The sequence below is a fragment of the Barbus barbus genome (genome assembly GCF_936440315.1).
Source record: "Barbus barbus genome assembly, chromosome: 7".
NCBI classification, from domain to species: Eukaryota; Metazoa; Chordata; class Actinopteri; order Cypriniformes; family Cyprinidae; genus Barbus; species Barbus barbus.
Genome location: NC_136735.1, coordinates 33,938,705 through 33,952,630, shown reverse-complemented (window position 1 = coordinate 33,952,630; position 13,926 = coordinate 33,938,705). Strand labels below are relative to the sequence as shown.

The 13,926-nt window shown below is 38.5% G+C and overlaps 1 protein-coding gene across 2 annotated transcripts in view; it reads right to left on the bottom strand.

Annotated features, from left to right (window-relative positions):
* klf7a (Kruppel like factor 7a) overlaps nt 1-13,081 on the bottom strand; it is a gene marked incomplete at its 3' end in the record, with an annotated part of 33,122 nt that extends 20,041 nt beyond the window's left edge. The window contains exon 1 of one of the 2 annotated variants that reach the window (XM_079420638.1): nt 12,730-13,081. In XM_079420638.1, coding sequence (XP_079276764.1) covers nt 12,730-12,918 — 189 coding nt within the window. In that variant the 5' untranslated portion in view covers nt 12,919-13,081. The remainder of the gene's footprint in view (nt 1-12,729) is intronic. The other variant, XM_079420639.1, reaches the window with a different exon arrangement.
* Nucleotides 13,082-13,926: the final 845 nt, after the last annotated feature.

Below are 13,926 nucleotides of genomic sequence, written 5' to 3'. Positions count from 1 at the left end.
ATTGATTCGAATGCTTGAACCATGCAGCGATGCTTCTTGAAGGAAAATAAAGGACGGGGTGCTAGAGATAATCCGAGCGACAATGCCAAAGCGCCGTACGGGATCCACTATCTAGCTTTAACAGGATTTGGTTGTTTATGTGTTTACGGCTTGCCTTTCGGGCCACAGTCTGGCAATGCAAACTAATCTTATCAAGATCCACCAATTTTCATTAAGGCACTCATAGAGCATTAAGTCTCAGCGCGAATCCATTGATAGCAGGGGAGCGAAGGGGGTGTTGCTCATTTTAACTGAGGGTTAACAGCTTATTACCATACAAGGGGCGGCTGTCTGCCCTGAAGATGGGACGACCTGTTGTGGCACGAGGCAGTGGGCCTAATCCTCATAATGAGAGCTACAAAGACAAAAGCATTAAAGCATGGAGCAAAATAAGGATAAAGGGTGAAAAAACTAGGCAACGTTGCTTAATCAGCTAAAGGGAAATGTTTTTCAGAAAACTTGATGTGCGGATCTATGATCACAAGTCAGCTTTAACAATGTAAACAACACATTCCCAACCAATTTTCCTAAATCGGAGACGGCAGATAGCGCAGTGCTCTGACATGTTGCATGGCAGCGATTATTAGGATTGGAATTGAGAATGATTCAGATTCATTAAAGGTTCTATTAATGAACGTGTTGCAGAAAAAGTATTATGGAAAACCAATTTTGCTACCAAATTATCTTATAATTTCAAGAAATAAAATAGAAATTTAAATAAATTGATGAGATCAATAAATAAAATTTACTTTTTTAATGTTTTAATGAAGTTTGAATGTCTATACGGCCTAAATTAATTACAGTTATTGGCCTTAATATTAAACAATAATACAAAAAATTGAATTTATGGTAACATATTTCATTAATTGATTTTTGAAAATATATTGATTGCATGGATGAAATTACAATATAAACTAGAAAAAAAAAAGTTTTGTCACAAGGATCATCTAAAAACAAAGGAAAGGAAAAAAAATTGAGCAACCAGTTAATTTTTTTATAAAATACTACTGACAAAATACCAGAAAAAAAATGTTCTTAGAAAAATAATAAAATCTCTTTATGCTTTTAAAACTGTAAAATTATTTTTTGAAGTTAGAATTACAACAAAGATTTTTATAAATATAGAAAATACTATTTCAGCCTATTTCAAAATCCCTTTGTAATTGAAAATAGTTGCAAAGAAAATCCTACACGACTCTTTTCCTAGTGTACAGTAAATATTCTGTAAAAAAGTACTTGATTTGAGTGATTTGGTCTCATTTGTCGTCCTTAAGTTGTGTTGTTGTTTTTTCAGTATTGCATGGCTTCCGGCCACCCTGCCCATTAAACATTAGCATCAGCCATTAAAAGTCCATTTTGGTCAACCACTAGTCATTGTCTGATCCTATCCTTTCTTCCTCTTTCCCATAAAGACAAAACAGCCATTAAAATAAATAAAGGGATTGTTCAAACTCATCAAGACACCAGAGATACCGGCTCCACATCTTACCTGCATAAGTCAGTACGCTCTCAAACGCATCCAGATTAACTGTGTAGCCCAAATTTTGAGTGAGAAATTGACAACTGCACCCCCTTTATCAGCATGAACCATGGTACCATCATGAAGATTCTCCCCGGTGTCCTACTCTCTCCTCCTTTTGATTTGCATTACAAAGGGCAGGATCAAAGGGCTCGGGTTGGGTAAGCTGGCAGTGAACATCCCTCTACAGCGAGCCATTGTGTTGTTATGCAGCGCACATTCGACACAGTGCAACAGGCCTGGTGTGGGGAGATTCCCAGCGCTGCTCTGATGCATCCGATGCGCCTTTTAGTTTTGGCTAGTTTCTGACCAAAAGGCGAGGGATTTTTGGCTTGTACTGTGGTGATTGTGCAAAATTCTTTGGCGGTTTGCTTGCATGCGAGCCTTAAATATAGCAAGAATCGTTATTTCTAAAACTGAAGGCTGCTCAGTCTGTGTGGGTTATGATATAGGAGGAGGTGAACAGAGAAGTGTCAGCTTAAATAAAAGCTGATTTTACATTCAAATCAGCAACATTTTCCTGTGTAGATATCATGTGTGAACATAATGCCCATTTTCTAATAATAGTCTCTAGCTGGCAATGTGGAATCTAAACATATTCTTAATACCAGGGTATATGCATGCTTGAGAATCAAACATGATACATTTTAAGACTTTAATTCCAAGTTAAGACCAATGTTTGACAAAAAAGAAAACAAAACAAAACATATTGAGCAGTTAAATGAAGTTTTAACACACCTTTAAAATATTTGGTGGGTTCTATTTAGGATGACACATTAATATAATTATAATTTTTTTGTTTTTAGAAACACGTATAGTCACTGCTGCAAAGGTACAGTACCATTTTTGGAGATTTTATTTTATTTATTAAAGGAGCTAATAGTTTTATACAGAAAAGATGCATTAAATTGATCAAAAGTAAAAAAGTATAAATGTTATAAAACCTTGTTTATTTTCAACTTTGTTAATCAAAGAATCCTGAAAAAAAAACAAGTTTCTACTATTCCTCTAGTATCTTATATTCAGCTTTGCATCACAGGAATAAATTACATTTTAAAATATATTAAAATAGAAAACAGTAATATTCTAAAAAAAAAAAAAAAACGTTTAAGGCAAGTTTATCTAAAAGCTTTTACATGAACCTAAAAGACCTCCGCAAACAACATTTAAAGACTTTTTAAATGGTATTTAACATTTTTATGGCCCCTGAACTTTGAGAGGTGTTTTGCGGACACATTGGATCCGTTGCATGATCCTGATAATAATTTCTAGTGAAACTGGCCACATTTTGGCCAATTTGAGATTTTCACTTTGGTTGATTAACAGAATCTATCAATTCCAAAATCTACAGACATCCTTGACAGTAAAATGTTTCTGTTTTCAATGCTTCAACGAGAGCATCTTCACACACACCTTGCCACAAATGCAAACAAATTCCTTTCTCCTCAGTACAACAGTATTTTGATCTACCACATACTGCCTATAGGGTGGAAGTGTTGCTGTAGTTAAACTCATCCACTCTTACCGTCAACACACACACCACGATATAAAAACGAACAAATCCGCTGAGCCAACTGCAAGCGGACGCACCTCAAGGAAGCACAGAGCTGCTGTTTTCATACTCCCTCCATCTCAGGGAAGCGCGACAGCCCCCACCTTCCCTACTGCGGCGAGTTCATTGAGTTCAGTCCATTAAGGCAGAGCTGCTATAGCCTACTTACTGTAGCCATTTTGAGTTATTGCAAATAATTTACAGCCAACTTTTGCATTGTCTTTAGAGTGGACTGAAGATGCAAGATGGAGTCCAGACATCTCAAGACTCCCACTCTTGGACCCGTTTAATCATGCTGACCCTTCTCTGTTCCGGTATGTGATTAACATGCCTGCTAATGGAGGACGGTGAGTCACGCTTTCAGATGGCAACGCTAGCCTATTGTTCTCGAGGCACATGGGTAATGTTTCAACCTCCGAGGAATGAATATGAGAGTCCGAGCCAAGATTGAAAGCGAAACCTTTGGATTTGAGATGGGGGGGATGATCTTTTCACACCTGCTTGAGTCTGCGGCTCCACGTGTGCTGCAATTCAAATGACTCATAATTGGATTAATTAGAAGTAGATGATTAAATTTCAAAAAGCCCAGAGCATGAAGCCTTTTAAAGAGAGCTGGAGAAATAGATACTGTATATTTGGAATCTTTAATGCTTTTAAAGACATCTGTCTCTTCACACATACAAATAAATGAAAGAATAACAAGAACAACGTTGTTGATTTCGAATGAACATGAGTACACACAAACTAACTTAAAGATGGTCTCATTTCAACTATTACTCACTCCCACAGGTATTTCTAGCAATGCATCCCAAAATAACTTCCGACCCAAATAGCTCTCCCTTGCTAAAACAAAGACAAACCTCCTTATGCCACAAGATCTGGTGAGTCTGAACAGGCTCTTTTAAAGAAAAATTGGGAGAACCGATGCTCTCTGTTTCTTCTGTTAAAAATAATGAAAATAAAAAGATCATACACACATATATATTTGATAAGATTAATTAAATGTAAATGACTGTAACTTTCATTTTGGAAATGTGCTGTATGAATGCATAGACTTTCACTTTAGTTCTTATTTAGTTGTAAAGTGCATTAATATGGATCCAAAGCAGTTAAGAAAATCAAATTTTAGTAAAAAAGTAGGCAGCATACATAAAAATTAAGTTGTATTTTTATATATCAAACAAATTTGAACAAAATAGCAAAGAAAATTACATTAAAATTATAATTACTTTAAATGAATTTGATATTATATCAATTTTTGTTCTTTCTGTTGACTTGAGATAATCAGGATTGATTGTTATAGTCTATTAAGACTTTCAAAAAATCCACAAATACAGCTTGAAAATCTCTTTTCTACATGATCAAACTTATGATTTTCCACTAGCAGACAACAAACAGGCTTACATACATCAATGATTTGCTTAGCTTTAAATATTAATAACCAATGCCTCATTCAATCTGTTTCAAGGTTTTTTTTGTGTGTGTGGGCGTATAATTAAGATACAAAACACACTGCGAGTGTTGTGCAATCTTGACATGAACCAATTCAGCTTGACTGATGTCCATCCAAATTTGGACAGTGCTTTGCCAGCCTTCCTTTCACTTCCTCCAGTGAGCAGCAACTGCAAAGCAGCCAGAAAGAAAGAATGTTTGCCTGCTTCAGCAGAAAGGATGGGGTGGTGGTGAGACTGGGTATTGCTGTATCCAGGTGTTACAATGCAGGCCAGTACTGGAGCCAGGCCAGGTCATGTGGAACTCAGACAACAGTAACTTGGAGCATATGGAAATACAGCTGGCTTTGCATATATGCCACGGCTGAGTAAGTCACATACGCACACACACACACACACACACACGCGCCACAGACACTGAGGCAGTAGAAGTGCTGAGCTCAGCGATGTTTCGTGGAGAAATCCCTCATCTGACACTTAAATACATGCACAAATGCACACTTGCATGGTGCATGCATACAGCATGATGGTCTTTCATATGTGCTTTTGCAAAAGTGTTCATGTTATAATATGCAAAGGTCTCATTATTGTAAGAATCGAGCAATGTATGCTTTTGTGCATAATTGATTCAAAATCAATCCATGTGAAACAAAAAAAGATGACAAAAAAACGAAACAGCATCCAATTCTTCTCTCTGTGCAGCAATAGATGGAGTGATTGATTGAAGCTTGCATAAACCTTGATAAACAACGCCTCTTGTCGCTTTAAGTTTCATGACCCATTTTGAGGCTGAATCGTTGCCGGCGGTGATTGATGGCTTCAGATGAAAAAAGAGAAGAAAAGCGATGGGATGTTTACCGAGAGAACATTGTCCTTCATTGTATCTCTCAAGGTCTGTTGGAAGACTTTCTCTGGAGGTATCGCAGGAGACGCTGGCTGTGAGATTCCATGCATACAGTGACCGATGAGGAGAACGATGCCAAAACAAACAAGTGCGATAGCGTTTCTTTAATAATCCTGCTATCAATGGCAAACAATGTGATTAAAAATGAGGGACCGTTCCAGGTGGCACAGAGCAAGAGAGGTCACAATATCTCTATGATATCTCAAAATTCAAGGGTTCACAAGCCATTATGTGTCAAATATTCCAAGTTCCTAGTTTAAGACCCCAAATAAACACTTTGGAACATCTTGCATTGATAAATTGTGTGCAATAATGTTTCTGAAACAAGTATCTTACCAAGGCTTTATTTATTTGATCCAAAAAATACAGTAAAAAAAGTAATATTGTGAAGTATAATAACAATTTAGACATTTTAAAATGTAATTTATTCCTGTGATGATAAAGCTGAATTTTCAGCATCATTACTCCAGTCTTCAGTGTCACATGATCCTTCAGAAATCATTCTAAAATGCTGATTTGCTGCTCAAGAAACAGTTTGTAATCAGTGTTGAAAACAGTTGTGCTGCTTAATACTTTTGTGGAAACATTGATGCATTTTTTAGGATTTTTTGATGAACAAAGTTTTAAAGAACAGCAATTATTAAAAATAGAAAATTAACAATGTAAAAGTCTTTACTGTCACTTTAATGAATCATTTCTGAAGTGTTTTGACCCCAAACTTTTGAACGGTAGTGTATATTAAACTAGGGTTAATTTGGATTCCACATTGACTTGAAAAGACCAATCTTCCTGAAACTTTCCACATGAAGGTGAGACTATTTGCATTTCTTATGCACGTTATTGCCGGTCCAATCATTCCGTGCCCTGCGCCGCCTTGTAAAAGTTTTACATTCTATCTTAAATGAGGGGAAAATCGCTGTCAAGCTGTGTGCGAGAGTGAAAAAAGCACTCAGTTCTACTCGGCCTGTTAATCAAAGCCTTGAGTGCCAGTGCTGTGTCTCCAGTCTGCGCTAGATTCGGGACTCATACATAAAGATGCTCCACTTCACTCCTTTCCCCCGCTCCGCAGCTCTGGGTGCTGACACTTACTCCAGAGGCCTTCGACAAATGAGTGCACCATCTTCCGTCTCCTCTTTCATCAGACGCTAACCTTTTCATCACCCTTCAATGTGGCAGCCATCATGGGCAATCATCTGGCCCTAGTCAGATTAATGATCTCAACGCCTAGAGTGGGTTGCCTACTCACTGCTGTAGTGCAGGAGTCTAATTGGATTGCTAGGGGTCAGCTTGAGTATTGTTACAGGGTGACCCTGACAGTTGCACTTGAGCTCGGCAGTGGGAGGACTGTTGTCATTGTTAAGATAAGAGTCATATGCGACAACATAATACAAGTGCATGCGAGTTTATGATGCAAAGGACGGGGGGAAAGTGTTATATTCTCTGACAAAAATGTCACCGGTGATGGCAGAGCCATGGCCTATGGGTTACTGGTCATGATGCAGTGGGAGTCTGAATCCAGCCTAATTCAACTGCCCAACACTACCTGTCCTTTATAGAGCCATCAATTAATCATAGAATGGATAAACAGAGGTCAAACTGACCTGATTAAGGAGTGGCATATTTTAATTAAATAAATCCTTATTTACATAAACAGTATTTACGACGGGTGTTGCACAATCACTGAATTATCAGACGATGACGAGCATGTCATACAAGAGCGGAATGCAACCACATTCTTAAGTAATCTTGAGAAAGCGCCATATGTCTGCTTCGCGGGAGTCAAGACTACTGATGAAACATGCAGGCTCTGTTTTTTACATCTGAAATCCACCCGCAGAAGTGAACCTGCCAGAAGGTACAACAAGACATCTCGGCCGAGGCACTAATGATATCTCTGCATATTTAAAGATGCTTCACCTCTTATAAGGTTCCCACGTCGGGGCCCATTTCTCGCTCGAGTCGACTGTCTTAAAGCAGTAGCCATGCGCTCTGCATGACAACTATATTGCAATAACTCCCAGAATTTACTCATGCGATGGAGAGCGCTGTCGCTTTGTCATTTTCAATTACTGATGCTTGTCAGTAGCAATGGGATCAGTGCACTGATGTTATCTCAAGCAACCAGATCATTTCAGCTCCATTACACGGCGTGTTATCCAAAAATCTGTCGCTGGTTTCGATGATAAATGAGGACTGTGATGTAGTTAATATGAGCCAGCACGTCTGATAATGTAGAGGACTCAATCTCAGGGCCGTGCAATCAAGCGAAAAGTGTGAATGGAATCTCTAAAGGGTGCGAATGGACCCATATACGGATGCATATTGGTTCGGAATAAGCGCTGGATAATGGTGTCTCAATAACATTAGGTGGTTGTGGATGCTCTAAGAAGTCTCTTTTGTGTAACATTTTAGTACTAAACACAAGTCAGCCACAAGTCAGCCAGCCAGACTAAACAACTAGTCCATAAATTATTCTTAAGAGAAAGAACTCTGTGTATTTTACTAAAGGAGCCATATGGTCTGACTCCCAACATGAAGACATGGCCCACGGAGCCGTGTGATCCGGAAACCTCTTTAAGATTTCACGGTGATGTGACTGGGTTTGGCTCTCTCCGGCGGGCCGACTTGCACGCTGTAAGAAGGCAGCTGTGGCGCTGAGAGAATTACATAACACACATTTCAGCAGTCATCGCCTACGGTAATGGGAATCCGCTCGGATCCATGGGCCTAAACGAGGAGGCGGATATGTGAGAGCTTGTGGCCACTGCCTGGACTGGCCTGAGCTTGGGTTGCTCAGTTTCGATGCAACCAAGAATGGGGAAGTATATGGAAATACGGTTTCTTTTTCTTAACGGATTCTCGGCAGCCAGGGTTTCAGAGTGGCAGAGACTGCAGCACGGAATATGCATGCTTGGCACTTTTGCTCAATGCCTCCTGCCAATCCACATAAGCATGCAACTACAGGAGCTGGTCTGCAGTTTGGGACATGAGGCTGTGACACAGGATAGATTTCAGAGGGGGAATGAGAAACGTGGCATATTTTTGGTCGTTTTGCATCGAGGTTTGCCTACAGTGAAAAAAATAATTAAAAATTTTAAAAACAATTAAAAAAATTAGAAACATTTTTCACTCAGAAATCGCTAATAAATTTTACAAAGAAACAGCAAGTAACACATCAAATTGAACATCAAAAATTTTGACGCAGAATAACTGAAATAGTATTTTCTTGTAAAAGCTACTCCAATTATAACTGAATCATTTACTCAACCGATTCATTAAAAAAACACAGACTGATTCAGTAATGCCACTATACTGTGTGCTGCAATGGTTCTGCAGTGGCATTGTTTCTAACTATTTTTGTTGGCAGAGCACAAAAAAGACCAAGTTACTTTTTTTTGGCTTTGCATCAAAGTTTGGCTAAACACAACAGAAGCAATTTTCTCTAAGAAACTTAATTATTTTACAAAAAAAAAAAAAAAATCAGAAATAGAATATTGAATATAGCCGATATTGAATACGACTAAATATTTTCTAGTAAAACATACTACATTACTCGTTATTTACAACTTTGAAAAATCATTTTGTGAGGTATGGGTTAAGCAGGGTTGGTTTATTCTTAGACTTTTCTCCCAACTTTTCCTTGGGGCATTTATTCAAGAAAGCAACGTAATGACTTTAGAGAAGCGTTCCTGTAAGTAGTTGACACTGTGAAACACATAATGTGCTGCCGTAGCACAGTGCATTAGGCTCTTTGGAGAGTCATTACAGTATCAGTTACAGAGTTTGCCCTGGCCTGAGGCTTCAAGAGAAAAAACGCCTGTGGTGGATCAGAGCGCGCAAAGACCCAAAACTACAAAAACATTTTCTTAACCACATCCTGATTACAATCTGACGTGGAAATACAAGAGCCTCTTAAAATGAAGGGGTCAAACACCCTCTCTGTGATTATAGTATTAGCACATAAATTTGTAAATGTAGAAAAGACCTTTCAAAGAACTGTAAGTGTAATTTTCCTTTTGCGCTTGTCAGTCAGACTTCTAATGCTTATTAGTAGTTCATTGCTTGCCATATGACAAATCGTGTAAGAACAGCTGGGAAGCACCATTAACTAGCGCCATTAAATGACTGAAACCACATGCTGTGGGAAAAGTACTATTTTTGATATCTACATCCATTAACATTTTTCCTTAATCTCATAAAGCAGTGCTATTTATTAGAGCTGGGTAATGTGCAATGGTGTGCTAATATATATTAACTATTTAACATTATGTGATTAAGACAATACAGAACGGGACATAACAGAGCAATTAAAACTCACTGTTTTGAGTGAGTAAGAGTTGTTGCACTGATGTCAGAATGATCATGTTATGAATTATCTTATCTTTTGATTTGCATCAATCGGTTTTCAAATAAACTATTCAATTTACTGGATTTAGCAAAAATAGAAGTTTCCACAAAATTCATTTAAACTATTGAAATGAATACAAATATTTGCTTTAATAGTCAGTTTTCGTTTTAGTATTGACATTTTTCAGTGATTATTTCAGCTGGTTACATTAATTCACCAGTAGATGGTGACAAGCGACTGTATGAGTGAGTCATTCAACTGATTCTTTTAAAAACAAATGAAGCAAGTGATTGTATTATGAGTGAGTCAACGAATCATTCACTCAAACGACTTGTTCAGAAACTCTTGATTCATTCAGGAGCGAAACAAGTGATTGTTTTATGAGTGAGTCAATGAATCATTCACTCAACATATTTGTTCAAAAACACTGAATAATTCAGTAACGTCACTATTGTGTTGCAACTGTTCTGCAGTGGCTTTGTGGCAACTATTTTTGTCTGACAAAAAATAAAACACTGTCAATATTGTGTCTAAAATGTAACTCATTAAATTCTTATTCACTGAACTGCTGTATAAAAGCAATATCACACTATAGCAATCATGCTGTTTTTTTATATTCATGTTATTTAGTACGTTAATTTTTTACAAGATTCTACCTCTAACACTTATTATTATGGTTAAACAGTGGGAAACATCTCATAAAGGCTATTTTTTTTCTTGTCCCGCATGCACCACAACATGTTATTGCAGCTGCAAGCAAGATTTCAATACCAAATCTAAAAATATCAGACAGTTGAAAGGAAAGCAATGAGACCAAAAGACATTTCAAGTTCCCCTAAGTCCCAAAATAGATGTTACGAGACAAAAGCACTCTAGAATAGTCTGATGTGCCACTGTATCCCATGAGTTCCAGAATGGTCATTCGGTTTCGATGGGAAGAGACGCCATTCTATTCTCTGCTCCAATATTGCAGTTACCCTTCTCCACAGGAGTAGGTGAGTCACACTGACAGTCTCTTCAAGGTGAGATTATTTAGGATATCCTCTGTCATGGCTATAGGGCATGTGATGGTTGATGGAGTGGCTTCGGGCAAGAAACTTTTGTTCTGTATTGAACCTTGAGACTACACAATCCCTCCACAACACTTTTCAATAGCTTCTCGCTTGACATAGCTGGATACTTGAGCTGCGCATAAAAAAAGAAAAGAAAAAGAATTGGATTGTTCTAGTAATATCATATTTATGACCTGAAATGGCCTCTGAGGTCTTCAAGTGCAATGTGTCAATATGATGACTGACATTTCGCTTTGCTAAAGTCTGGATGTTTTTACACACAGTCTCACACATCATCACCATCCACATTCAGTCAGTTCTAAAAACAACCAGAAGCTGAGGTGAAAAGCTGCAAAGTCTAGCGAATAAGAAGTCTTGTAGGCCTATCAAAGCTTGGAAGAAGGTCTCTACTGTTCTGGCCTATTTCTTTCCACTTAATAGAGATTACACGGTTTGTGAGCAATATTCGCTGCTCTGGAGGAAGAGGTCTGGCCTTTAGGATCACTTAGCACTATAGAGCACCAAGGGCACAGGAGCTCTATTGAGGTCAAATGTCAGTCTTTGAGCATTTCTTATTCATACAAACCATTGAAAGTCAATAGCAAAGCCAAACACTGGCTTTCAAGCTCCTACACACACACTTTCTACTATACCACTACACACTGCAGTCATATCTATGAACTTTCTTCTAGATTAGAAATTTAAATAATTTCTAAGTGCACATTTTAGTTTCTGTAAATGGTTACCATTCAACAGTTTTAATAACCTTTAGCTTCTTTGCATTGTCCTGATAAGTAGATTTTTAAAAGTGCACATTTTAATTATTATTATTATTATGCATGTGTATATGAATTAGCGAATAATATTTAGACACTCTTGCATATATAAATTTTCAAAATGACCAATATTGCATGACAACCTATCAAAACTCAAGGTTAGAGGCATAATGACCAAAAATCCAGCCAACAAACCATGGTGCCAAAACAGCCACCATTGCATGCACATGCTTTCACTTCTCATATTGAGAAAATTGCATGGCAGTGCAATCACAACCCACAGGTTAATAAAAATGGCCGAGCAATCCAAAAATCAGTGCACGTTGAGAAGGCAGTGCACAGGTATCAATGGATGGACCACGCGTTGCCCCTTCAGCACTGCGGAGAGCTCAACTCTGCGCAAAGCATGCCTCCATCCATGCGCCCGCGACGCACCATAGTCATTACTCACATGTGCACGGTGCAAACCAATTCTGTTCTCCAAATGGATTTCATAAATCTCAAATCGTTATGGATGCCCGCCAGTGCATAAACCAGCGTCCATGTGGATGTCAGTGTGCTTTGTCCACGCGCCGCATGGCTCCATCCTCTTGGATGGGAAAAAGTGGCATTTACATGAAAATGAGTTGATTATACATAAGACTCTTCACAGTTGCATAGATGTACGCGCTGTATACTTCTGTCATGCACGTTTAACTGCCAGACACATCATGAGTCAATCACGCGCGTGCATTTATATATAATGCAGCAGAGTCGAGAGTCTGTGCAATGCCGATGGGACTGAAAAAACACTGATAGGACAGATGTAGATCTATTATTCAAAGAGCCTGTTTGTATTATTCAGATCTTAATTTCCCAGCATGTTTAACTATATTACACTTGGTCGCAAGAAGTATGCGGTATGGCATTAAAACATCAACACATTTCTACCACATGGTATTTTTAAATGCATATGCAATGCGTATGCAGAGTTGCAATAAATATTGTTTGTCGTGCCTTTATAAGTTGCGCGCACACGCAGGAGCGCACTGACAAGCGAAGAAAAAAAAGTTGGATAAATTGCAAAAACAGAGATAAAAGCAATTCACCTGCTGCCAGTTTTCCTCGAGAGACGGCATCGCGGAGAAGTAGCCAGTGTCATGCACAAGTTGAAGTTCTTGAAAAATACTGTAATTGGCCAGAACATCCATGTTTGTGCAGCTAAACGGTGCGTTTGAGAGACTTTGATTCTCTGCGCGAGGAATCCGCGTTCGCTTCAGCGTGAGCGACTGAAACATTCAGATCAATCACGCAATCCGAAACGTTTCAGTTCACTATGGATACTAAAATGTGTTTATAAGTAAAGGATCCATCCATGCAGGTTTGTTTTCTTTCCTCACACTGTTTCTGGAAGGGGAGCAGCAGGAGCACAGTAGCGCACAGGTTACTGTGTCAGTCAGTGAGTGGAGCCAGCGTAGAGTCTGCGGATGCTCGTGATCGAGGGGGCGTGTCCTTCTGTCAATCAACTTCGTGCGTAACCATATAAGGAAAAAAGGGACGACAACTTTGGTGGTGATTCAGAAAGGCGGGGCTAACCTCGCATAATGGGAGGAGTTCCAAGCTGTAGTGGATCTCCGATTGGTTCTCTGAATCGTCACTCACAACATACATGCCTTTGAAAGCAGAGCTATTTTTAGACCCCTATATAACTGCGAATCAGCGTTCGAGCCTCATTCGGAGCTAGAGCTTCCAGAGAGCACAACGTGGTGGTTTGTTTCTGCTCAACAGTGGTAAAAATACATATTTAAACACACACTAAACCTAAAAACAAAAGCAAATGCTGACATAAACCGATAGCACGGATAAAACGGCTGTCACTGTTACTGTCATAGAGAAAAAAGGTTTGCTCATGAAATTCATTTTTCATTTGATGTATTTGCTCAAACGGCATTTACATAAGCACACATATCTGTTTGATAAATGTTAAAAACGTCCTCAACATGAACTCAAATGCTCATGAATTCAAAATTTCTTAAGGTAAAAATCTTTACATGATACTGTCTGTCTGTCTGTCTGTCTGTCTGTCTGTCTATCTATCTATCTATCTATCTATCTATCTATCTATCTATCTATCTATCTATCTATCTATCTATCTATATCTGTCTGTCTGTCTGTCTGTCTGTCTGTCTGTCTGTCTGTCTGTCTGTCTGTCTGTCTGTCTGTCTGTCTGTCTATCTATCTATCTATCTATCTATCTATCTATCTATCTATCTATCTATCTATCTATCTATCTTTAGCTGTATATC